We start from the raw sequence: 27,651 nt of genomic DNA, 5'->3' as shown, positions 1-27,651 counted from the left end.
AAAGCCACAGAAGATTTAATGACTAACTGGAAGAAAAAATCTAGATTCTCTTGCACCTGAATGTCCCATGGAAGTTGCAAGTTTGGCACGAAGTCATGGTATCAGTCTAAAAACTAAGCATCTACACCACACTTAGTCCCTTTAAAACCGCTAACTGCTTTGTCTTCTTTCAGATAAAGATTATGTTCTTCAAGAACCAAGAAACTCTTTTATCACCAGTTCTAATTGGAAGTATTTCCAACTTAGTTAAAGTAACGGCTATCTACTTCTGGTTGATACCGTATCAGTTGTTCTTGCTTTCATTTACTAGATTAAGTCAATACGTTACCTTTGGTGAGTCATTAGACAGTGATTTTCGCTGTATTTTTAAAAACAAAACAAATTTTGCATAAGTAGCAGTGAATGCTATATAATGGGAAGTCTGTTACACAGCTTTCTTTCCTTTTTCCAGGGTGACCTTACTTCTGAGAAGGAAAGCTCTTTGGTGAAGCTTGCTTTTGCTGGAGCTGCTATCTCCTTCCTTCACAAGTGGGTCTTGCAACAGATGCAAGGGTCAAAGGACCATCTGGCTCACTCCACATCACGTACTATCATCTGCAAGTTGCCTTGCTCAGCAGCCTCCCTCCCAGACACGTAATCACCACCATATACTATTCTCCCATCACTCGTTATATTTCTACCACTCCTCCTCCTCCTTCTCTTCTGCAGTGATGACTACTTACAATGACAAAGGCCAACAGAAAGAAAAAGGTGATAAATGCAGAAAGGGAGCACTGACAGCTTGCTCCCTCAGGCATGTATTTTTGTGCGCTTAAGATTAGAAGATCTAGTATATGGTTGCTAAAAGAACAATATTTTTGTATTTTGTAAGTTATCGTGTGAAATCATATAATTCAGCAAGTGACCTTGCTAAGCCTGAGGACCTTATTTCATTATTGTTATTTTTTTAATATAATTAATGATCCCTTTTGATTATCAATGCAAGTGAAATAAAATATAATTTCAATTCCTTTGTCACACACCGCAGAAGCCTTTGAGGGAGATGGAAAAGTGGAATCTGCCCAGTGCTAATATCAAGCTATAAATTAAAAGCATAAAAATCACTCTTGTATAAGTAGGGTGTCATTACTACCATAAGGTAAATATATTACTGATTTTTTCCCCACATATTTATTCCTTCCTTGAGGCTTTTCATTTTCAGGTTTTCAGTTATAAAAGAATGACTGTAAAATAGCTGACAGCAGAGTGAGTTACATGTTACATGTAAAAATAAGAAATAATACAACCATTACACAGCTGAATATCTACTGACTACAAAAATAAAAATAAAAACTAAGAGTAGTGAGAATAAAAAAGGCTAACCAGTGTTGAAAATGGAACAGCATACAAGAATCTCAGGCCACTATGACATTTAGATAAAGTGACCAAGACAAAAAGCACAGAACAACAGTCAGTAATACTTATTGCTTTTTTTGATTTTACCTTAAAACCTTCTATACAATTTGGTATATGTAATACACTTCCCTTTCATATAGCACTGAGAAAGAACTATGGATTCAAATCTTTGGGATATAAAAGCAATAAGAAGCATTAAGGAGATTGTTCAAGAGTTTGCCCATTACTGGCCTAACAGTAAATTAGTGTAGGCAAAAATTTACTTCCAACAGATAAAAAGTTTATAGAGAAATGAAACAAAACAAAATACTCACAGTTTTGGTTTGGCAAGCACAGGTGGTGGCTCCTTTGCTGGTGAAAGCAAGACAGCTGGAGGTGAAACCGATTTATCACCATTTGGCTTGCTGTTGATCACTCCATTTACTCCATGAATGGGATGGATACCATTTGTTTTTTCCTCAGACGAACTGAGCTCTAGCTGAAGGGCTGCCACACCAGATCTCAGTTCAGTATTATTTGCTTGGTGGTTCTCTGTGTGTTTCTTAGGAGGAAGCTCAAGAGAGCTAACTTCAGCTGGAGGAAGTGGTGGAAAATGGTGGAAATCATCACTGTTGGATTCCCTTGTCAACAATTCATGACTGGAGCTTTCTGAGTTGGCTAAAAGAAATCAAAAACAATGTCTCTCTGACAAATCATAAATAAAGCACAGGGCACAGACATGCTGTACTTTAAGGCTGTTAAAAGTGAGATCGCTTTGCTTCTGTGGAGATATTTTTCTAGACCTGTTGTTGATTTATGCTGAATTAGATACATGACTGGCTATTTGTTTGCTGGCTTTGCCTCATGCAAAATGCACAACACAGAACCTTATGGATATCTCTCATACTATTCCAGAAGTACAGTCACTAACTGAGATGGCATGGCCAAGTACTATGGGGCGACAGCAGCTGAAACAGTATTTCCTCTTCCTGGAGTTGTAGCATCATTTAAAAATAAATCATTCTAAAACACTGAAATATGTATGTATATATAGCGTGTTTACAATGGCAGCTGCGGTAATGCATTGCACAACAGTCTGTATGTAAACACACTACAAAACTAAACATAGCACAAACAGAGTTTTCTATTTTACAAAACGCATATGCCACATTTGGTAGCATAATTTCATTTGTTTTCATTTTGCCTTTGCTGCCATCTAGTCCCAGAAGCCTAATGCTTAAAAATCTGCCAGGTTTGTGGCAGACACTTTAAAATATATATTTTATACAAATAAAAATATTAAACTAGAAAGTGAACCAATAAAAACATTCAGTTTGTTTTAGATGGACAATCTGTGGTTGACAGTATGATCTATAAATATTGATATAAATATTGACAGGTAGCTCACTCTCCCATTTTACAATGATGTAAGTTAGAAAGAGATGTCAGAGACTATCCTAGGATGACAGTACGTGTCAATGGTAGCACTGGGAGAAGCCAAGTTTTTAGCTCTATAATCCCTTGACTCAAACGGAATTCAGTTAAGGTATCTCAAGATACATATTTTCTGAGTAACAAGCCTGGAATAGGTACACATAAAATTAGTTTCATGAATTTCCTAAAGGTTTCAATTTATTTGCTACAGTTATTATATGGTAATTTCTTTCTGTCCATCTCCCCTCCCCCCAATGTATTACTTTTTTTTAATGGAGGCAGTGTTTTAATCTTATTAGCAAAATGCTAGCTGCTTGACTAACAACCTTTGTGTTTGCTAATTTATTTTCTTCATGTATTCTTTTTAGAGGAACCCTATCCTCTAGAAAGAAGTAACGCTGATTCAGCTGTTACTGCCTGAGAAGGTGCTTCACTCTCTCTGTTAGTAGTTGGACTTTTGAAATAGACCTCCAGGAATTAATCTCATGTTATCTGAGGATAAGCAAAATCACATTCACCCATCCCCCACCCAGCAACAACTTTTATATTCAGATTATAACAGTCAATGTTGTGGGGAATGTAGAAAGATTCGGAGACTAAAAAGGAAATCTACCAAAGGGACTCCTGTCTTATGGAGACTCTTTTCTGCAATAGAAGCAGTCCAATAACTTCACAAATAAATTAATTATCTGAGCTCTATAATTAAAACCTCCTCTTTCCTTTTGTCACAAACCTGAGCAGACGGTTAGTTGCGCACTGCTTGTTACTGAACCGTGTTCATTCGTTGCTGTGCATGTGAAAAGTCCTGAATCTTCAGGAAAAGTTTCTGCAATTACAAGGGTACATATCTCTTCTGGAAATAAACAGAAAAATAAGCCACATTATAAACTACTTAAAGAACTATGTAATGTTTTTGCATCGCATGTTAGAAGGACACGTTATAGTGCTCCTTAGAAAAAGAAATGGCCTTCCAAAGGACATGGCTTCAGTGTAAATCACTTTGTATCTGAATCAAGTAAATTTACTCAGTCTTCAAAAGGGACCTGTCTTGAACAATAATTTTGCAATCCCAAGTCTGCACAGTCATTTTACACATACAGTATCTTCATTTTTATGCAGGAAAATTACTTATTTGTACAAATCAACTTACTGTTTTTCACATACAATTAATACTTGCAAGCTCTTCTTGAATCTATGTAAATGCCACCAATATGAATATCATATCATTGCTTCTTTCCTTTGAATTTTTTGTATTTAATGAACAATTTAGTTCAAATCCCATTCCTCGTAAGGCCAGGAAGTATTTTGTCATCACTTGCAAATAACTTTTTTTAAGGAAACTGACCAGAATTAAAAGCTCTGGATGCACCAAGTATGTCCCTTCTATGAAGTTTGGGAAGATGATTTCTGTCTCTAAACGGGAATGGGAAAACTTAGGACAAGACAGCATCCCCTGAAATTCTTCACAATTCCATGATAAAGACATTCTGCAGCTGTTTGAAATCTCTTCATTTTCCTCTGAAGTGCCATCCTATATGATGCCTGCCCCAGTCTAAAAACTTGTATGAAAGCTGGGCGGTTCACATTTTGGGTCAGGTCTCACAGTAATATTTTCTAAGTCCATTCCATTCATTTATTATAGACATATTTAATTATCTAGGTATAATTTTTCCAGATTCTTCAGAGAAGTCACTTTGTTTTATCTTTAATTGTAAGTGTATTCTAACTTTTTTAAAGGTTCAAAATATAGTTAATCTAAATAATGTTAGTATTTACACAACATACATAGACAATCTTACTCCTGGACATTGTTACATTATAGCTTTCCTTAACTAACCAGGAGTTTCTTTCAATTAAATTCATTTTCAACCCTCAAAACCAATCACATAAAAGTGATTATAGAAGATTATAAAAACAAAGATTATAAAATATATTTCAAAGTTGAACAGACTTCTATTTAGTTAAGAAAAATTTACATTAAAGACATATTGGACATTCACATAGAATCCCAAATATTACAAAAAATTCAGTGGACTATAGCTAATAAAAGCAAATTGAGAAGTGCAGTAAAATATTTGAGACTCATATGACTAACTTTCATATGAAAATGCTCAGTAAGACTAGCCTCATTTATTTTAGATCAAACAATGAAAATATTTTCTAGTAGCTTTTTGTTGTTGTTGTTGTTTTCTTTCCTATTTTTCATTGTGGAAGGACAAACCAGTGTCTTATTTAGACAGTTAACAAAAAAATTATGGATTTTTTCCAATGTTTTTGACAATGTATCCAAGAACTTAGTGTGCTGGAAATGGGCTAAAAATGAATGACTAAGTAAAGATTTGGCACAGAGCTGATTTTCAGACTGCAGAACATGCTTTTTTTTGCTTTTTTTTTTTTTTTTTTGGCAACATGGAGCAGTCATTCTGTGTTTCTGTGTAGCTGTAAGAGGCATGTCTGGTAATAGTGTAGCACGTTGGATCTTATCTGACCCAGATGAAGATTAATGACTCATGAAAGGTCTTATCAGGAAAGTAATGGGTAGCACAAGCTAGTTTTTGAACTACTGAGATCAGCTTTTTTTAGTCTTGGTGTGTCGTAAGCAGTTTAGGCTATATTGTTAAGCACACATGTGTACTCCTGGACTGAAGTGGCTCTGGGGATGCAATCTGATCCGTGCAACATTCTGGTTTCCTGTTAAATGAGCAGCAGAAATCTGAAAGCTGGGTATTTCAGGTCTGCAAAAGAAAATAATTCCCACCATGCTGAGAACTGCTATTTGAATGAGGGCAAAGGTACTACAAAATATAATAACCAATGGAATTTCTATTTTCTGCACAGCCAAATTAATTCATACTGTTACTTCAGTTTTGCAGTTATGACCACGTGAGAAGAGCTGGTCTTCAGTGATGAAAGAATTCCAATGGTTTGTTTTCCAAAGCAGTATATTTGAGAATTATACACGGTAAACTGCAGTAATACTTGTGAGAGAAACTGACATTAAATTGGTAATGAAAATAACGAAAACTTAAAACTCAGTCTTCCTAGCTGAATGAGCAAGCTAAAACACATTTGTGATCAATGATGAGAAAACCAGCTAAAATGAAACATTAGGGAGGGGGAGGGGGAACAACTAATCAAGAGGTAGCTTAGGCTAAAAGCATGTAAGAGCAACACAACGCCATTGTCTTTAGACACTTTGCCTCCATCCCCAAATCAAGAATCGCTGACCTCCAGGTCCTTGCTAAAAGGCTTACCACTGTGGAAAATGTAGACATAAAGCACTAGTTTGACAAAATAAATATTCTTTAAAAAGTTCCATAACATTATGTGGATGCATAATGCTCTGAGTGTTTTTCCAGTTCTAGATCCTGACTTATGTAATTAGTTTTCTTTCTGTTGCTGTGCTGAGTAGAATCTGATGATCTGAAGTAAATAATGTCTGTTCTACTTCCCGGTAATCATCAGCTGACAAATAATTTCATCTCAAAAATGTGTTCCAGAAAGCAGCTCTGAAATGCTGTTCTCAGGGCCTTAAAACATATTTAACACTTGACTAAATGAATACAAAAGCACTCTGTTCACTGAAACATGTAAAATGCTTAGGCATGCAAGTACTTGACTATTTTGTCAGTTATTTAGAAAGAAAGATTACATTTTACCAAGTAATCCCTTCCCTTTATGGTTCATGAATCCATTAGGAAGAAGAATCTTTGCTAAGACCAAACTCCAGAAACCTGTTGCATTTGAACAGATTTCATCACTGACGATGTGTTTATTTCAGAATGTTTCTGTGTATCATATGAAAGGTAGAGTATTTCTCATATCTGCACCTTCATCTCCAATTGTGATCATTAGCTTCCTATTAGTCTATATATAGTCCTGGGAAACAAGTAGGGTCTTTTACTAGTAGCTGTGTATTATGGTGCAATGAACAGAGCTGTTTCTGTCCATACAGGTTCAAATCCCTGAGTTTCCTTCTGTAAAGACAGTGGGTTGTCACAGTGGTGGTTTTCTCTTAGAAATCCAACCAAGCCTGGCCATCTTATCTTGTAGAAAACCTGTCTCTAATTCTCCCTCTTTTTCTCCAGCCATCAGATGTCTAACTGCAAAGCAATATGCCTATCAGTTAACTCTTTTTAGGTGTCTGTGCATCTTAAAGATATAGAGAATGGAGATGTGGAAACAGAGAAGAACTGAACATGTGGAGTAGCATATCAGAGGGTGGTATCTCAGCCCTGAAGACACCCTTAACTTTTAACAACACAAACAATGAAAAAGTTACCTATTTCTGATGATCACTATTGCCCATAACATTACATTGGCCAGGCAGCAGTTCTGGCTTATTTAACATACTTTATGCCACTCATGAAGTGGAAGGCCAAATTTTTGAAAGATATATAAATCTACTGCACAAATCTGACTATATTTGAAGATCTCTCAAACTGCACTTATAAAATGCTAAGAAAAAAACCTGAACAACAGCAACTGTGATGGCGAGCAAATCAATGTAGTTTTAGGGCAGAGAACCTAGGTTACAGCTTATGTAGTCAATACCAATGATGGCTGTTACCTAGCTAATTCAGGTACAATAAAGTCGAATACTGCTATTGGCACCATGGACTTCAGTCTCTAAGTCAGTGTTCAGGGCTGAGGAGAAATGAAGCCAGTGTACAAGTAAGTGTCAAGGATAAGTTTATGCTAAAGCTTATACAAAGTCAGATACATTGCTGTAGATACTTAAGCCACCTCATTTGAAGTTGTCAGATAGATACTGAAATGAATGCATCTAGCAACAGAACTGTGAAAACGAAAGCACCCCAATAAGCCTTACAGATTTACAATTCAAGAGGCACAGCAGAAATTGTTTTTAAATTGCATAGTACAAAAAACATCAGGGGGTTACTTCGGATTTGGAAGTACCAAAAAGCAAGAGCAGCTGGGGCAGTCAGACTGAAGATGGGATCGCTGATGGGATTCTGTAGATACCTTGTGAGAGCAGAGTACAATTGAAAATATACTTGATAAACAACAGCACATCAGTTGATCAGACCGTTCACCTTTCAAGAAGGATAACTGTGGATTATTTTCAGTTTTTCTCTTCATTTGGAACCTCGATTTGTACCTTATTTACAACCGTGAGATTGCTATCTTCAAGTGCTTCTTTGGTCCTCAGCAGTAAAAGAGGCAACCAGATTCCGAGTCACAGCTCCGTCATTTTCACTAAAGTATGCAGGGATTCTACAAACACCCTGACCTGCTGAAGCTCTTGTATTTAAAATTTTGTCATCTATCAGAAAGCTCATTTTCTTAGGGGGGGGGGGGAGGGGAGGGTACAGTAACGATTTCCCCATATATTTTCAGTTTTAAACATTATGCAGAAGGAAAGAGACTGAGTTATTAGAGTTGGAACCTTGGGATACAGCAGCCAGACAGCACAACAAGAAAGCACAACCCAAGAGAAGTGATGATTACTGAGATGTTTTTGGTGAACATACACAGGACTGTGTTTAGGGAAGGGAAAAAAAAAAAAAAAAAGCATGTATATGTGGCAATTCCCTGGCAATTTAAGAAAAATTACTTCATATAGTTTTCTTCTTACATGCCATCAGACAATTGTTTTAATGTAATTCAAGACAGTTTGTGGCTGACTCCAGACAGCTGAGTAATGGTCCAAATATCAACAGCTGGCAAATGACTCCATAGGATTTTTCATTCTCAGGCAGTCTGTTCTCCGAAGGATTCAGTCAGGATGGAGTCAAAATGTCAAAGAAAGAAGTACAGAGCAGGTAATGCTACAATCTGTGATGCTGGCTTTAAGTCATCTGACTAACTATTAATTCATGAACCAGTCTGGAGAGATTTGTGATGCAAACTGATTTCTGTCTAGACAGAAAGAGGAGTGCAAAACACATTAGGGTAGATAGAATGTACCAAAAAAAAAAAAAAAAGTAGCAAGAAAAACCCCTCTTGCTTCTTAATTTCTTATCTGTGAGAGTTCATGGAACATTTTTCTTTTAAATTATTAATATCAACCTAACAAAGGATAACCAATGTTTCTGACTGCTGTAAAATGTGTATTGACAGCTAGCATTTAGTTCACAACCAGCAATTAAAGTTCCATGATGACTTGTTACAATTTATGTAAAATTCCACAGATGTGCACTTGGAAATAATTTTAGAAATTATGTCTATCTCTCAAAATTATCAATACTTTTCTAGTATAGGCATGTTGTTTTCCCTTCTTAATCTTACACACATTCTCACATCTGCAGTAAGAAGCAGTAGTGTGTCTGTTAATGGGAGATTTCCTCTGCAGGTATTGTTTTGTCTGGCTTCTTAGAATGTGAATTGTATCATAAACCAGTGCTGTACCTATCTGCTGAAACCCACCCAGCTTCCTGTTGTAGAAATTCCAAGACTCTTCATGACATTCTAAAAAACACTGTAAATTGCTTATAATACAAAACAATGCTTGTCATTTACATCATAAGGAAATATTTACATTTTGCCCAAACTTTATTAATTTACATTACCATTGCATGCACTGAGTCAATTTCTACACACATAAGCTGACGAGTGCACTGTCAATGATATTAGGGGCAAGTAAGACATTGCACATTATTTAATGGGGCTTAGTAGGAACCGTCTCAGCACAGAAGGAAAAAAAAAAAAAAAAAGAGTTTACTAGTATACACACAGTACACAGTGCACAGCAAGTCCAACAGAGATAGCACTTAGTTCAATGAATTCAGAGAGAACAGAACACCAAACCAAAGTCTGCCAAAAGAGTTTCAGATTAGATATTACAAGGAAAAAATAAAAAACAAACAGCAACAAAAAGAAAAACAACAAACTAGTAAATTGCAGACTTCATACTTTCTGTCATGTTAGAGGAGAGTGTGTATGTAGTCCATGTGATTCTACAGAAAAGAAGCTCCTTGTAGCAGTGAGTGAGATGTACCAGGTACTATTCTCGTAACAGTAGCAGATTAAATCTAGAAAAGCAGATCTTAAAGATGCCATTACTTGAACAGGAAATATGTTTCTCTGGGAAGGGGAAAAGAATCAACCCAATTATATATATTTTTAAAAAAATTTAAGAAAACAGCTAACTTGGGAGGCTTATGTCCTGACATATATTCTCAGAGAACGTTCCAGGAGTGATACAGAATTGAACATACAGTAACACAAATCTATTGTCCTTGTTACTTTTCATATCTAAAGGCTTGATATGATTTTGAAACTCTCCTAAAACAGTTTTGCACTGTAACTTAGCCTTAATTTTTAGCGTTAAAGTTTGGGCTATGACTATAAACTACCAACAGTCTATGTCTGTTAACACTCAGACATGTTTTAATTCCTCATTAGAAGTTAATTTGATTTTCCAGCACTTTGTCCTTCAGATGGCTCACATTTCAAGCCTCCATAAAATCAAATGATTCAGACACATGTATTCTGGGCATCAGCTGTTACCAGTGGGGGTGATACTACACATCACAATTTGTACTATTAACTCAGAATAAAGCATGCATGTGCACACGTGCATGCATATTTGTATATATGTATTATGGCCATCAAATAAAATACGTACTACAGGGAAATAATTTCGTGAAACGGTAAGAAAATTAGTGAATAACTGAGAAAGAAAAGCAGAAGATTCCCTCTTCCTCTCCCTTCTCTCCATTCCACGAAAACTAAGAGAAAACTACATTTCTTCTAGGATTAACCCTTCACTGCTGTTCCTTAGTCCATATCTCACAGTCGCACTGCTGCTTTACAAAATATTCTGCTGCTAAGCCCTGCAGTCAAAGACTGTCATTGCAGCTCCTCAAAGTTCAGGTCATGCCAACATTGCAAAGGTCCTTCAGTTCAATGACACTCTTTGGGAATACCCAGATCTCAGAGAACTTTTCTGTTTTATCTTTCTTTTCCATGATAAAATCTCTTTCTAAATCCAAGCATATTCAAGCACAACTAGCCACCCTCTTAAAGCCAGGCTCAGACCCTACCACTGCCTTCCTTCCACCTGTTGACTGACTTAGAAACATTAATGCAAAGATCAAGCATTCTCAGCCTTTCAGCATCCACTTATTATTAAAGAAACTAAGACAGCACATAAGGGCAAACAGCAGCCAGAGAAAACCTGTAGTTGGAAGAAGACTTTTTGTTTGCTGAAATATAGGAGTTATCTTGCAAATTGGCTTCAAAAAATCAATGTGCCTTTCTTTTGGAGGGTCAGATTTTACTTGCATCTAAGACAGCTCATTTCTGTAAAGCTAGATTGGCAAAACTAGCATTTAGTGGTTGGGTGTTATGAAACTCTTCTGAGTACAATTTGGGTAATGGAATTTTGTGGGATTTTTTTCCCTCCTCAGTAGCATGCAAATTGCTCATTTTCTAAGAATAAAGTTTGCTTCAAAGTTTAGGCTGTGGGGCTCTCCTGGCTGGTCTAAAAGGAATTTACTGTTTAACTAATAAAGGAATTGCTGTAAAGCACAGTGTAGAGTATGGAAGGTGTGATAAAGAAACATTGTCTTTAAGGGGGTTTCATATTACCAGTGCTCAGCAGAAACATTTTTCTATTTACAGCTTGAATACAAACTCAAAGACCTAGTGAATCAAGAGATTATTTTTTCATATGACTCTTACCAGGTTCAGTTGCAGATCGTGGCTCTGCATATCACATCACAAGAAGGGGAAACAAACAAGAAAAATGGAGTTAGAAATTACACTAATAAACAACATATTATTATAACATCCAACATCCAATATGTTGGATACAACATATTATTATAACATCCAACATCCAATTTAGTGGATGAACATATACTAAAATCTTGTAAGCAAGTACAGAACCTTTGCAGACACATTTCAAAATAAGTATGACTAAATGGTCTGCTGGTAGCAATAGTTCAATTATTACTACTAGCCATTAACCATTATAATGTGAGGAACAGAGGACTCTATCCAAAACTCAGTCCTGATAGACTAATTTCATGATAATTCCACCCCCCTAAACCTGCCTCATATTAAAAGTAGCCCCCTCAGATTATTGTCTTACTTTTTTGGAGAATTCTGAAGTCTGGAGAATCTTGAATTTCAATGCCCTGTCGAAACCACTTAACATGAATGGGAGGGGGTCCTCTGACCCTGCATTCCAACACCACTACCTGTCCTTCAGAGGCTGTGGAGTTTTGTAGCTCCTGAAATAAAACAATCATAATTCAAATGAACCAGCAGTATTTTACATTAAATAAAAATATTTTCTTCCCTTTGTATTTCAACTTTATTTCTCATTTTACTTTTGCAATAGTACTATGAGAATTGCTTTCACTCTGATTACATTTGACTAAATAAGTTATTTTCAAATACATTCTTAACATGACTAAAGATGGAGAAGGTGCATAAGTATTTAATTCCTCATACCACAAGAAGCAGGCAGTTATGGTCTCATCTTTCATTCTTTATCCACAAAATAAATAAATAAATAAATAAATAAAATTCTGCAGCTAATCAATGCACACATTGATTGACTTGCTATGAGAAAGCAGCTTTGCTGCTTTCAGGTCAGCCTCTAGAACAGAATTGCTTTTCTTTTGAGCCATTTATAGCCATCCAAGCAAAATCTAATGACACAAATAAGATTAGGATATATTAGCATGTGTATGTGCACCTTCTGAAGCAAAATTATGGCTGTAATAAATTCTTACATATGTATGAAGGAAAATGCAGATCTATAATGGAGATCACAGTGAGAAAGGAGAACCACTATTTTAAGTAACAGAGTTGATGGGAGACAGTCACTATTTTTGCCTTTGTTATCTATCCGAAGATTACAAAGCAGTCTGTCTTACTCCCTTTCTAGTTTATTAATAAAGTTTTAGGTCTTGATGCAGCAAAGCATTTGAACTTTGGTCTAACCTCAGAATTATTGCTAGTTACTATTCATAGATCTCTATTTAATCAAATTCATAAGAATTTTGTAATGTGGACAACTAATTTTTTTGAGTTGTTCCCTGAAATTTATAAAGAAAGAAATTTGTGTCAGGAAGCTGGATGAGTGTATTTTTTGTTGTTTACTTATGTTTTTTCCTTCCGTAAGAAAAGTGATTTTGGTTTAAACCAGTTAATATTGGATTTCAGAGACAAGAGAGCTGAGGACTAGGAGGCAAGAGTGGAGTTTTTGGTAGTTTCTGAGTGTGGGCTAGGCTTCTCCTATTTCCTACTCTTACTAAGATGTTGCCTGCCTGCTGACCTTGCAGCAACCACATTCTCTAATTCCTTGCACCTCCTTTATTCACTCTCTTGAGGTAACTGCAGTTATGTGTGCAGAATTCCAAGGAATAGAATCAGACCTTTCCTGCTATGAGAAAAGGATATGATGGATCCAAGATGGACAGTTTGGAACAGGGCTTATATTTATTTTAGGCAAAATAATTGCTGTTCCACATTAACTTTCAGTCAAATTGTTTTTATGAAGTAATAAACAGAGATTTTTTTTTTTTTTTTAATTTCAACTTTAACAAATAGTTCCTGCTGTGGAAAGGATGGTCTAAGGGTACAATTAAAAGCCTGTTTTCGATTGAAGTTGCATCTTAGAGATCAGGGAAATAAACTGATCTTTTTGTTGTTATGTTTTCCTACCCAATTCATAATTCTAAAGTTTGATTCAGGATGAATGTGAAAATAAATATTGACTTAAATAATTACTTAAGAATTACTGAATAAAAAATTCCCATCTAGCTAGCTTTATATTTTACAAGATACCCCAATGAAGAATATCTGATTTATTTATTTTTTGATTAACATAACTGGGTGGATTTTTTTTACTTAAAACAAAGAAAAGTAATTGTCTTCATTATTTGTTCTGTCAGCTAAATAATTGTTGTGAATGACGCTATATCATGATTATGATGTGCAACTGGTAACTACCTCATTTGACTTTATAAAGATTTCTCAATGGAGAACAGTCATGGGCATAAGGCAAACCCATACAGAATATTCATGTAATTCTTATAGTGATTTTAACAGGGTAGAGGCATACAAACTTCATTGTGGCAGCAGAAATGTATTTTTTAGGGAGTCATTAATACCAAAAAGGACCCACCTATTGAAAATTGTACAAAAATTTAACGTGAGCAAAGACTCCTGTTTTAGGATATAGTTTTTGATATTTCCTTCTGGACTATACGAGTATGATATAAAAATCATGATGGAAAAAAAATACCTTTGTAAATATAGGTGCAGAATTGATAGGCTTAGATCCATCCAGACGATGCAGGTATGAAGTAGGACTTTGGACCTGCAAAGAAATGCAATACTATAAGAATGCAAAGAATGATGCTTTGAATAATATGACCTGCATATACTTATGCAATAATAAAAAATTCTCAAATGCACAGTCTTATTATGGTGTTTTTATTATAGCACACTTGAATGACATCACTGTTTCTCTCTTGATATTTCTGATATCAATATGTTTCTGTATTTCCAATGAGAACTTTGTACCCAAGTGTCTTCGCCTTGAAGTATTTTGTGCGTTTGATTCTTCTTAATATCATTCATATGTCCTTTGCACCAAAATGTTTTTGCATCTTCTGTTATTACATCCCTCAACTGATGTTGTAATAAATAAATCAGGGTACCTAAAACCTTATCTAGTTTAATCAAAGAAACAGAAAGTAATTTTAACATGTGCAGACTAACAGTGATTTTAATTTTATTTGCATTTACTGATTTACATGTAAACCTCTAGGTCATCCACAGTATCATTAAAACATACCATAAACTAAAGAACATGTATTTTCCAATTTCTTCTCTAAAAGGCACAGAGAAATGATAGTAGTATTTAATTTAATAATCAAGTTACATTCATTTGCAATTTAAATGAGTCACTATTAAGTGATATCCTCTGTAATTTTCATCATCACCAGATGTCAGCTGCTCACATTCTATGGTGATACATGCTGCATAACAGTCCATATGTATATTTACTTTTATGCCGCATTCACAAGACAACTATCTGACTTTTAAAAATCATAATTCTTAAGAGAATAACATAAATTTACAGTTCAGTGGTATCATTCATTGAATTGACAGAGTTTTTCAGGACTTACAAATTTTGCAATAAATTTTTAAATATTTCTAATTAAAAAAAAAAATGTGTCTAAAAATACCTGCTGACTGGGCACAGAGATAGGTTGAATTACAGCTGTGGTGACTCCAGACTTTGGTGAAGAAGGTCCTATTGTCAAAGAAACAGAAGTGGTTTTCTTTTGGGCCCTGCAGAAAACAAACAAACAAACAAATAAACAACATCAGACAACTTTGTAAATATGAAATTGTAGAATATGTTACTTAGTGACTACTAAGCCAACTTGTATTTTCTGCATGTTCAATACTTTTATTCAAACTGGTGCTGATTTAAATCATATCTGTGTAACCGTCTTACATTTTTATTTTGACTATAAGGCAGTTATATATCTGATTATCTGTGAAAAGATCAGCACTAGAGAAAGCTTGAGTAGAACACAATCTTGGGCTAATTTATGCTTTCATAGTAAAAAGTACTCTTAAAAGATAAAAACTTAAATATATTTTGTTTCTTTGATTCTAGACCTCTGCATATTTCTCTGGTGGCACATGGCTAGGTGGTTCCAAACAAAGATTTGATTAACAGAAATTACTTCTAAATATGAAAAGTTGATTATCTACAGGAGTTGTCCGTAAGGGTAGACTTCTCAGAGAATAAGCACATTAATAAAGTCTCATATCACATGAGATTAGAAAAGACAAGACATACACAAATACACTCCAGATGCTTATTCAGATGTAAAACTACCAAAGATTTTCCAGTGCCCCTCAGTAAGAAAATTTGAACAGCATTGGTTTTACTTTGCACACTTACTGTGGCATAGCTCCAGATTTTGATTTGAAAACTAAACTTTCACTCTCTGAATCTGTGGAACTGGCACCTGGAAAAGAAAATATATTCAATAATCTTTTACTGATGTCTTTGATGTTTATATTCCAAAGGAAAAACTGTGCATTTCACTTCAAATGACATGTACTACACACCATAAGTAAAGACCTTGTAATATATTGTTGAGAATTCTCTGTAATAAATTAATGCAGTTTTTATCTGATAAAACATTGTAACTATGTACTTCAGACAGTTACAGAAATCACGTCCATGTCAATTGCAAACCCCATTTTCCTAGGCTTTTAGCTGTATTCCTTGAAATAAAAAAAATATATATGATGAAAAAACTACTCTACTGGAAATGTACAATTTTATTTATTTGAATGTATACTTTAAGCTTAAGAAAACATATGGCTTATATACAGATAATAAATCTTCAACCTTAATTAAGACTACTAAGTATAGAAAGACATTTCCAGACTAAACTTGCTATCCACTATTTCCACAGTTCAGACTATTTACATTGATCTATGCATAACATTTACATACTGGTGTTCCTTGCCAGTGGAAGTCTTGATACAATGTATGTGTTTGGAAATATCTTGAACTCACTTGAAGAAAAGATAAGAAACCATTTGTGCCCATTGTCTTAATTTTTTTAGTAACAACTGGGACTTCGAGCAATATTTATTCTAGACATTTATGCAGTACATATCATTCCTCGAAGGATTTGTGCATAAATATGCATAACTATATTTGTAATACAAATCATATACCATATGCATAGCACAGCATAGCTGGCATAGCATAGCACAGTGCAGCATAGCATAGATTGACTTACAGTGAAACAGAGCTTGAACTCAGGGACTCAAGTATCCCATTAGTTACAAAGTTTAGGCTACAAAAATCAAAGCAATAAGTACCACAGAAAAGGTAATAAAAGAGAAGCAATGTCAAGTGAGCAAGGTAAATCTGTGTGAAAGTATTTCTCATGAGCAAAGGATAAACAAGTCTTGTGTGGTTAGGGTTCCTGTATAGATGAAGGCGTGAGGCATCAAAGTCATCAAGATTATTAACATACAATACATTGTTTGAATGACAATCTGCTTCCCTTAAAGATCATAGGGGAGGAGCCTAACAGCTTGCACAATTAATTCTCTCTTTCAAAGTTAAATCTAATAAATCTTCAAGACAGCTCTTCCACACAGTAAAACAGCCAGATCTCAAAAAATGATTTTTTCTTCACCATATCTCTCTTCCTAGCTATCGTGTCTATACTGCTGCTTCCAGAAGTAGTGCTGCTACTGTATCTGAGTATTTCTGTAATCAACATTCCCTCTTTGAAGAAAGTATCTTACTAGAATCCATAAACTTCTGAAAAAGTCTTGGAAATTTTGCTATTATTATCACAGAACACAGTTCTGAGCATAAGAGAACAAAAGGAAGGAATCCCTATAATCCCTATCACTTTTGTCACTTTCAGCTCAATTATAGAGAAAAAAAAAAAAAAGCTTTATTAATCAAAAGCAATTAAATCATTTTGTAATTGTATCATTCAGATTTGCTACACATATTTGTTACATGAATTTATCTTTTCAATTAATTCCTTAATGAATTTTAAGTAGTTACAAAAATGGTAAAAGAATAGACATTACTAATACCAAAACATCTGAAGATATATCAACTGAAATAAAAGTCAGATTTCAGTTAATATAATCATGACATAATACAATTATTCACATACAAAAAAAAAAAAAAAAAAAAAAAAAAAAGAATTTTACTTGTGGCTGAGACTAACTTTTTTCAGAAAAAAACAAATCTTGCATTATGACTAATTTTGAAGTCAAGAAAGATTTGGACAACTACTAGCATTTGATTCTGGACAAAACTAGTATGACTGATTTATAATCTGACTTTAAGTCAGTGTGCTGAATATGAAGAATTACAGCACATTCACCCATGACTGAGAAGGACTCATTTGGGACTGTCACATTTAATTGCATTTGGAGGAAGTTCAGAACTGACAACGGAATTACTGTTATCCTGAAAATCATAATCAGTAGAACTAGTCAAATCTCTTATTTATAGAGGCTATTTAAAAGCTACCTTATAGTAAAAGCTCTGCTTGTTCTTACTTTTCCATTTTTAATTTTCCTTTTACACCAAATATCAGTAATCTACCCACTGATGCTTGGAACATCCATTGACATATCTGAATTAATATGATGTGGTGTTCAAAACATATTGCATTAAAGGAAGGCTGGGAAACACCGTACAAATACCACTAAAGCAAATGCAATCTTAACATGCAGAACCACTATCAGAAGTAAACTTCAGCTTTGTTATTGTTTCATGTATGTGTTGAGTATCTTTTTATTTCACTTCTTACCTTCAATGAATATTTCAGCTGATGTACTATCTGAACCAAGGGGATTTGAAGCGAGACAAGTATAACGTCCAGTATCGTCTTCAAAGGCTTCTGCTATAATTAGTGAATGAAGTCCTCCACTTCCAGAATGGATTTGAATGTCAGGAGAATTCTGGAGTTCTTTTCCTTCACAGAACCATCTGTAGCCCACACACATTTAGAAAGACAAAGGAAAAAAAAAAAAAAAGGAACATTAAAGATTGGTTCAGGCTCATCACACAAGAAGACACTACACTGCTGCAAAAATCTAAATTGCTATTGAAAGCAGCACATGGTGCTTTGAAGTCTTTAATGGCATTTGCAAAGAAATAACTTGCTGGCTTCAAATTTCTTAAAGAGGCAGTGAGACATTTCTGAGTGTAAGTGAATTGTACACACCTACAAATTAGAACTATTCCCTGTTCTATTCAGGTAGAATCAATGCTTTCTCCATATCCCATGTACCGGCCTGCTTTGACTGCACTCTAATCCATTTCAAATTAACTTGCTTCATCTTTCATTCTAATACTGACTGATTCTCCACAGAGGATGTTTGATTTTTGTCTATCATGCCCAGTCAACCTAATATAATCACATGGTACAGATTCCATCTTGCTAAACTTTAAACAGATTTAATCCTGCCTCAGAGTAGGAGAGTAAACTGTTTTCCTAGGCCTGGATTTTTATATATACATAACACATGCTCCCCTATAAAAAAGGGTATACTCCAGCAAAAATGCTGGTTTCAGGTACAGGCGAAAATAAATACATATCTAGGATGATTTACTGCTACATAAAAGCACAGCCTGCATTGTTTGTGTTGGAACAATAAAGAGTTTGCCAACGGATCCTGCCTGGAGAGCTAGTCCCTGTCCTCAGCCTGCGCTGCTGCCGTGAAGGTACTAGCTCCCATCTTTTGCTGTTTGATTCTCTCACTACAGCTACTCCTGTTCTCATAGGCTGCTCCCTGCTTAACCCATATCCCCTGAAGCCCAGCAAGTATGAGAAGTAGACAGGTCTTTTTGGCATTGGGTGGCTCTTTTTTTTAAAAGGGCTGCCTTGCATTTTTGTGAGGGCTGGTAGATCAGTAAGTCACTGAAGGAAAATAGTTCGGGAACTGCCTTCCTGCCATTTTCAAACTTTCCCTGCATCCTGAAAACAAATTAAACAAAGTAACCCCAAGGAGTTACAGAACTGTCCCATACCTATTTAGGAAAAGCTTGCAATGCTACAGGATGACAGCATGTAACAGCAATCAGCGAGCAGCCTTGAGAAATGAGCTGCCTTACTTTTATTGCTCCTTATTTTTTTTTTTTCTTTTTCTTTCTAGTGAAGTATGCAGAACTGACAGAAAACTTTTCATAAAATTCTATTCTGAAAACAGTAGACTGTAAAACTTGAAAATTCGTGTTTATTTCAGAATGCAGAGTTAAGAAACCTAACAGATTTGCACGTAAGACAATTCCCCTTAATGACTCAGAACTGTGGGCAAGCCCTCTGTGTTTATGAACAATAGGCCTTTCATTCCTGAAGGCTGAAAAAAAAAATAAATAACAGAAATGTTGATAGTGACATTAAAACCATATGTAATTCTCTTCTGTAATTAAAAGCCCAGCAAGTTCCTTTTCTGCCTCTTATTGTGCCCAGAAAGTGCACACGGAGTATCATTTTTGGAAGGAACTAACAAACTTCCATTTGTTTACTCAGCAGACCCCTTTGGCCTACTTTTATAACTGTTGGGCTTGGAGACCAATTTATTCTGTCAGCTCAACTGCCAAAATTAACATTTCTCTCCCCCCTCCTCCCCATCCTTTCCTCTCCTCGTCACAAGCCCTCCCTCTCCCAGTGCGAGGACCTCTGCTACTATTTCTACTCACTAGACCTTCAGAGGCCTAACCTCCGGGAAGCCTTGCCTAAGTTACAGTTTAAATGATATGCACAAGAGAGAGGTTAATTCAATTTCTAGACAATCACAGACAAGAGCCTGTAATATAAGGCTCTACTTAACCATTGGTTCTATTTTTCTTTCCTTCCCAGAAACATCCTGCAAAGGAAACCCTCTCCTCCGCGCTTAATTATTTTCTCAGATCGATCCCATCTTAGTTTCATGTAACTTGGGCAGCTTTCCACTCTCTCCCAAATTCCACCCTCACAAAATGTTGAAGAAGCTGTGATAAGCACTTAACCCTAAAATAAAAAGCCCATGTACACATTTTTGTCAGGTGATGTTTAACAAGCAAGCTGCTTTCTCTAGAGGGCAAGTCCTTCACGCTTCCTCACTTCATGCATGTCTGCAGCTAGCCTCAAGCAGCAGGCCCTGTTCCTCAGCTCTTGTTGGACTGAGCCTCACTGCAGCACACTGGTGACATCCCACCAACAGCAAGCCCCGGCCTGCTACATCATGCTGCCTGCCACACGTTAGACTAACACGTTAACTATGCCATGCCATACAAAATTATCTCAGCCATCGTTAACGTGATGCCTGAGGACCGGAAAGCAGGCCCGACGTTTGACTGCACTGCTCATGGTGGAAAGAACCACTCGCATTCTTAACGTGGATGTGTTGAAATGAGGAATACTGGAATAGGTTTAGCTATATTCTCTTTCCCTCTCCAATTGTAATTTTTTTTCTTGTTTATCTACAAGTTGATAGAAGGAGAAGATTAATTAATGCAAGTTGCTTTTGGAGATTATATCAAAATTAAGTGAGCAAGAAAATACTCAACTGAAATATCCTGCAAGAACTTGCTAGTTGCCAGTTCAGTTCACCACAGCTTATGAAAGAAAAAAGAGCTAGCTAAGAAACCTAAATGAAGTATTTTTTGGCAAAACGCTGACTAAATTTTAATTTTCCATCTTATATACAAAGCACCAAGTTGTTATCTACAGGCCTCATCAGCCTTACTGCCATCACATTTGGAATAGTCATGGTAAGAAGATTTCCTCAAGACTGAAAAGGGTTCAAAGACAAATATTTGAAGCATTTTCTCTTTCTGGAGAGGGATCACCAAAGCAAGCAACAAATCACTATCAAAGAGAGTGTGAGCCAAAGAAACCTGAAGGACTCATGGCTAAACACAGAAAAACAGCCACTAAGCAAGTCTGACAGGAAAATGCTAACCGGGACTAACTACTTAACTCATGTCCAGACTATTCCAGCCTACTGAACCTTGAGGGGATAGGAGGATTACTATCGAGGTGTGAGAAGATGATAATATTGCTTCTGGAGAGCCAAAAAGCCCCAGTCCAAACCAAAACCAAAAGACACTGGAAGTAACACAGGAATAAATCCACTGCCCATGCTTTGCAAAAAAGAGAATTCTCTGTATAGAGGATATTGGCTTAAAGATATGTCTATATCACAGGTTCTGGTTAGCAAAGTACAGAAGTGATCTATTTTTTATGCCTTTGAGAACCTACAACAAAGTGTGCAGACAGAAATGAAACAGGCAGAGATATTTTTGTATACATGTGTACATCACAGAATAAGGACTCGAGCTTGCATCCTAGGTCCTGTAGACCATGTTAGCACTCATGCAAACTTGGAGAACTGTCCCCTTGAAAAAAAGATCAGTAAGTACTGTAATGATGCCAGGAGAAGACAAAAAGATCAAATAAAAGGAATATACATTTTCTGTAACTGGAATTTACTGTACCAGTCATTAACACTTGGGAAATTTCAAATTACACCGAATTTCTCTGATCTTTACTTCTTTCTTCTTCATTCTCTTTCCTCCATTTCTCTTCCTGTCTGCATTTGCTCTGTACTACTCTCTGCCTTTCCTGTTCTGCAGCTATGCTTAGTTCTCACCTATGCTGTATCTCCTGTACATTAATATGATAGCAATTAAGTATTTAATGCAGGCACTGAAACACAATCACTAGACTGGAAAGTCAATTCTCCAGGGAAGCAAATCAGAGCTATGTTGGTAGTGGGGGAGCAATGGTTAAGAGACTTGCTTTTCCCAACTCAAACTCTATTTAGCTTTTCCATTGGTTACATTATGGGATGACAGCAAAAACCAGTTAGCTGCCAGGTGAGAGGCAGTTCATGCACACTAACATCAGGTAGCAATTCACAAAATATGTCTTCCGTTTTCACTCTTCTTTTCTTTATGCCCTCACAACCTCCATGTATGGAAATACATACAAGCACGTGTGTCTGGGATTTTAATGACTGTGAACAAAATATAAACAGAGCTGAACAGTACACTGACTGAGCGAGCACCAGGGCCTTAAGAAAAACAGTTCAGGGTTCTCTCTAATGCATAATCCTGCTGGAACTTGTGTTTTTGGAGAGTCACTGAGGAATAGAGAGGTTTTCTTTTCTGCACACTCTTAAAAGTTAATTTAAAATGGCAGCTGAAGTGAAACTTTAAGATATAGCCTTAGGGAAGAATTATAATAGTGAACTCTGACCACTACAAAAAGTGGAGAGAGATAAGTTGTGAATTAAAAAGTAATTTTATCCTTAGTGGTGTTAAGTATGTCCAGCAAGAGAAGTTAAACTGAAATATGTTAACATTGCAGAACTGGCAGAATCAGCATTCCCATCGCTACCCCATGGAACTTCCATTTTGTGAAGTCTGCATTCAAGTTAAACTGCCCAATAATTCCTGACTGTAAAACATCACTACTTAAAGAATCATTATAATATTTTTTAAAAAATCATATTTGTCATAAGATTTAGAGTCCAGTAAACAGATAATTTCAGATGCTTGTTATTTACACACAGCTTTTTTTTTTTTTTTTTTTTTTTTTTTTAACTATTGGTAAAACAGTATTTTTATGCCTTTTTGGAACAAGTTATTTGTAATGGAGCACCCTATCCAAAACAATTGTGAATATATTAATAATATAAATTATTTGAGTGAATATATTTGGAACTATGACTACATCTCTGGGTAATTCTGCACTCAATTTAAGGTTCAGGACAAAATTCTCTGGGAATACCAATCTTTTTTGCTCCTTTTTTAATTTTTAAAGGAATTCTTACACCAGTCCTACTTAGATTCATACATTTATTTTCTTATTGGAAGTCTTAAAGATGGGGCCTTAGTGTTGGAGAACAATAAACAGTAATTTAAAAAGATAAACTTTTTTTTTTTTAATATTTATAATAATTTGACTCTACTACAGAAAACTACAGAGAATGAGTTAAAGATACAAAACTATTCTAACTCAGTAAAAATTAACTGATAGATTGAATGTCTCTGTATTAAACCTGCATTCTTATAAAAACCTAGAAGATATGCATGATACAATACAGTAATGGAATAACTGAATGTAAAGGAAAAACCAGGGAGATTAAAGAACAAAACTGAGTTATATTCCTTGTCTACCATGAACGAGTTTAATACTACTTTTTTCTTCATTGAAGCCAGAGATAATATACCATAATGAAAATAGCTTTATTTGGACATGTAATCCAAAGCTATTTTTTTGTGATTAATAAACTTTTCTGCTATAGGAGGCTGTGCAAGAGGTTATGGTAATGTTCTGTTCACTTCTGGCTACTCCTTGCAAGAAGAAGTTTTTTTTTTTTTTTTTTAAATGGGTATGTAGACTTTTTTTTTAATTAATTTCATGTTAAATTCTATGATTATAAGGAAAATATTTAAATGTTTAACAGAAAGCCAATGACAATTATCTAACAACTTTCTTGTTGAACTGGCTTTAAAGCCTAGTAAATACATTTATGACATAATGCAAAGAATCAAGGGAAGCGACGCGTGTCATCCATGGTATTCTGGTGCCAGGGCAAATGGTATTTCACAAATGCATTCAGTAGTATCCAAATGAGATATCATATTTCAGCTAATCCTGCTTCATCATGCAGAACAAAGGTATCTATGCTGTTCTTACTGAATAAATAAAGTTGCAAGGAGATAATCTTTCACAGGCCAAAAAGAAAACAACAACAACAAAACAAAAACAAAAACAGTCAATATTGAAGAAAAAGCTTTTAGGTTTTCTTCTCTAACCAGAATTAACAAATATCTTATGTTTATACACCAACTTCTTCTAAAACTTATTGTGTATTCTGCAGTCAGCCTTCATGTAGAAAATAACAGAATGTTGAACTGTATGCTGAATTACTCCTATTCCGTTCCTGAAGTCCAAAGTTTAAATCTTACCTCACATCATATTTTATCTTTGCCCTTTGCCCCAAAAGATTTATCTTTTTTCCTTATTTTTGCCCATCACCAAAACACAGAGTGGCTTATTACTCTCTATCTTTAGCTGCATGTTTTTTTTTTCAAAACAAAGGTCTTGGCCACGTGTAGGTATAAACCATAGACTTCACAGTTTCAGAAACCTTACACAGAACTTTCTTTTCTGTATTTGAGCACAAGTTAGTGATATGTTCCTTTCAGAAGCAGCAATTTAACTGACAAACACGTGTGGATAAATAATTGATCTCCTTCTAGATGTGGTTAATCATCAGATCAAGGAAGAGAGAAAATACTGTGCAATTTAGTTACCAATTATGTAAAGCAAACAGCAGACCTTTTACTACAAGCATGTTGATTATTTACCACTCATGCAGATAGTTATTTAAAAATAACAAATCCTTCTCATTTCATTGAGTAACTTCTATAACTAGTGAATTCATACCGATATAAACTCAATTTTTGTGTGTTCATATATATAAATAAAATGCATGAATAAGTGCTTGAAAAGGAAGACAACAACCTTGCAGATATTAAAACCAAGAATAATTTATAGACAATTTAAGGTACTAAGGTTTTCTTGCTTTTATCTATAAGATGGACATTTTGGAGAACTGTTCACTCATCAGATAAGTGGTACTCTACTGTAGGTTAATTTAATGAGATTCTTTATAACAGTAATTTCCTTCAGTTCTACCTTACTGTAGAATGGGTGATTTACAATATTTAATGTAAAAATTTCCCTCCATTATTTTATGTTAGACAGTTCCTTGACACTTTGCTATTTTCTGAAACATTATTTTGGTTTTGGAAGCTTCAGCTCTGTGGAAAGATGTATTATATAATCTTTAGTTTGACTGAGAATGAGTTCTTAACAACTCAACTATACATCTGAGAAATAAGTCCTATTGAAAATGGGCATCATTGCTGGTGGACCTGCTTTCAAAGTATGCAAGGTGCATTATCACTTTGAAGACAGGAATTTCAGAACAAAGCCACGATTTGGGAATTCCTAAAACTCTCCTGAAGTGGCTTTTGAGATGAAGTGTTGTCTGTGAAGAAATGACTAGAGCGTCTTCACACAAACTTAAGAAATAGTTCAGCTGTCTCAGAAGTTAGCTGAGTTGTGGAATGATAAGTTGAAAGAGTCAAAGGGAGAAGAACTGCATTCCTCATCAGAAGTCAGAGTAGGGCACCTTGTTCAATTGAAGAGTCAAAAGAACTCTTAAGCTATAGCTCCACCACAGCTACAGCTTTGTACAACTACACCACAACTACAGTAATGAAAACACTCGCTCAATGACTTGAATCGTTGTGCTTGAGAACATGTAATTTTTTCAAGGCTTTTTTACATGGTGTCATTGAAATAAACTTACTTCAGAAAAAAAGCCAATACTGCCTCACAGCAAAATACCTGGAACTTCAAGAGGCCAAGTTGTTAAAGGTCAAGACCGAAAAATCTTTAAGATTAATGTTTAAGAACACATATATGTTTTCTCATTTTCATTAAATATGAGGTACTGCAAAATAACTAAACAGTTGCACATTCCCACTTGTTCTTAGCCACCAAATTACACGACATACTTAGTTTTGGAAAAAGATTTGGAAAAGAATTGCTTTTTTCATAAATACATCAATAAAAACATCTGCAAACCCTCTGGGTTTCAGAGTTAAATCAAAAAATAAAAATTTAAAAATGGATTGTAATCTGAGTCTTCCATTTGTAAAATTGTTTAAAATGTATTAAAGAGGAAAATTCTTTGGCATTCTGACTCATCTATAAATGCAATTCTCCATAATGCTTTAATAAAAATAAAACAAAAGCCAAAAAGCAGGGCAGGAGATACAGAAAAGGAATGTTCATACAGTAGTTTTGTTGTGTATATATCTAGATTTCAGAATATTTTAGGCTAAAATCCATAGGTTCTATGAGCAGTGAGATGAAGAATTAAACTATTATTACAAATTAAAACAGGCAGTGTACATGCGGATAAAAATGGACATTTTAATTTCTTTACATTTTACACAACTTTCTATTTTTTTCTTTCTAGGTTTCATATTTCTCTCAGATTTTTTTTTCTTTGAAAAAAGTTATATGTTTTTATACATTTTTATGTTCACTGCAATATAGGCAATAGCATGCTTCCAACCCAAATAAACATGGAAGCTGCTTCCATGTATCAAAGCACAAAGACAGAATGGTTCAAGAATGAGTAACTGCACTCCTGAAGTCTGACAATAGCTGACTGTACAGTTCTGCCCCTAGTATTATTGTAGATGCTTATATTTTTTTTTAAAAATATAATCTAGGTTTAAATGATTATCATTTACAACCATTAATTTTCCACTCTTTTAGAGTTTTATACTCTTAGATGATTACCACAGAACTGTGAAATTCTCTATACAGAATTCATCACTGAACAACAGAAAATACCCAGCACATGAAACACACAGCATTTGCATTTAACTAGTTAATGTATAAGGAAGCCCTATAGTTTTAGGGCATGGAATTCCAGATACTGAGCAATAATTTCTTTCTTTCTGACAGGTAATTGAAGTGAACGTTTTTGTACAACTTCCTTCTTGGGCCTGGAATATCTTACCCTGAAATCAAAGAGTGGTAGACATTATCTGCATTTCAGATTGTTCCACTAATTCATTTGTCAGTATGTCAAGCAGCCCCCTTCATCTGGTGTCTGTAGTTGTGCCAATAGAAATTGATTTACTTGCTGTTTTGTTTCATGAAAAGATTATCATCTCTTTCCAAAAAATCAGAATATAAGATTTCCAAAGTAGAGATGCTGCTCCATATTTTTCACCCTCTGGCTAAAGGAACCCTTTGCCACATTACTACTTGCAACAATGCAGGAAATATAAAAAAAAAATTCTCTCCAAAATGGATTCCAAGGATAATCCAGAAAGCTCTGCCAGTTTTGTTTTCTATTGAGCTTCCTCAAACATTTGTTTAAAAGAAGTTATAGCAAGATCTCTCACACATTTTAAAATGCAGTCTTCAAATGGAACCAGCCCTGTATGAAGAGCTAAAGGTGGAGGAAGCATGTCAGAACAGAGTTACAGTTCAGTTCATCAGAAGAAACACATGAGCATGTGGCATTAGAGATAACATCCCACTTCCATAGCAGTCTATTCTCGGCCTCTGAGTGTGCTGGAAAAGCCAACAACAACAGCATATAACACCTCATTTTATTCCACCCTTCCCTCCCCTCATTGGATCTTGCCATCGTGTTAAGTCAGACATACCCTCGTGTATTTTCACTAAGACCATTCATTCACCACAATTTCCCAGAGTGTCTAGCATGTGGCACCTATCTTACCGCATA

At 35.3% G+C, this 27,651-nt stretch overlaps 1 protein-coding gene across 7 annotated transcripts in view; it reads right to left on the bottom strand.

The window, feature by feature from the left end:
• PALLD (palladin, cytoskeletal associated protein) overlaps nucleotides 1-27,651 on the bottom strand; it is a 194,878-nt gene that overhangs the window by 112,593 nt on the left and 54,634 nt on the right. For all 7 annotated transcript variants that reach the window (XM_084518324.1, XM_084518325.1, XM_084518323.1 and 4 more), the window contains 8 exons: nucleotides 18,120-18,298; nucleotides 15,716-15,782; nucleotides 14,985-15,090; nucleotides 14,036-14,110; nucleotides 11,870-12,011; nucleotides 11,458-11,481; nucleotides 3,542-3,661; nucleotides 1,710-2,052 (listed from right to left, as the gene is read on the bottom strand). In XM_084518324.1, coding sequence (XP_084374450.1) covers nucleotides 1,710-2,052; nucleotides 3,542-3,661; nucleotides 11,458-11,481; nucleotides 11,870-12,011; nucleotides 14,036-14,110; nucleotides 14,985-15,090; nucleotides 15,716-15,782; nucleotides 18,120-18,298 — 1,056 coding nt within the window. The remainder of the gene's footprint in view (nucleotides 1-1,709; nucleotides 2,053-3,541; nucleotides 3,662-11,457; nucleotides 11,482-11,869; nucleotides 12,012-14,035; nucleotides 14,111-14,984; nucleotides 15,091-15,715; nucleotides 15,783-18,119; nucleotides 18,299-27,651) is intronic.

The sequence above is a fragment of the Aythya ferina genome (assembly GCF_964211825.1).
Source record: "Aythya ferina genome assembly, chromosome: 4".
Classification (NCBI taxonomy): Eukaryota; Metazoa; Chordata; class Aves; order Anseriformes; family Anatidae; genus Aythya; species Aythya ferina.
This window is presented reverse-complemented; position numbering and strand designations above follow the sequence as displayed.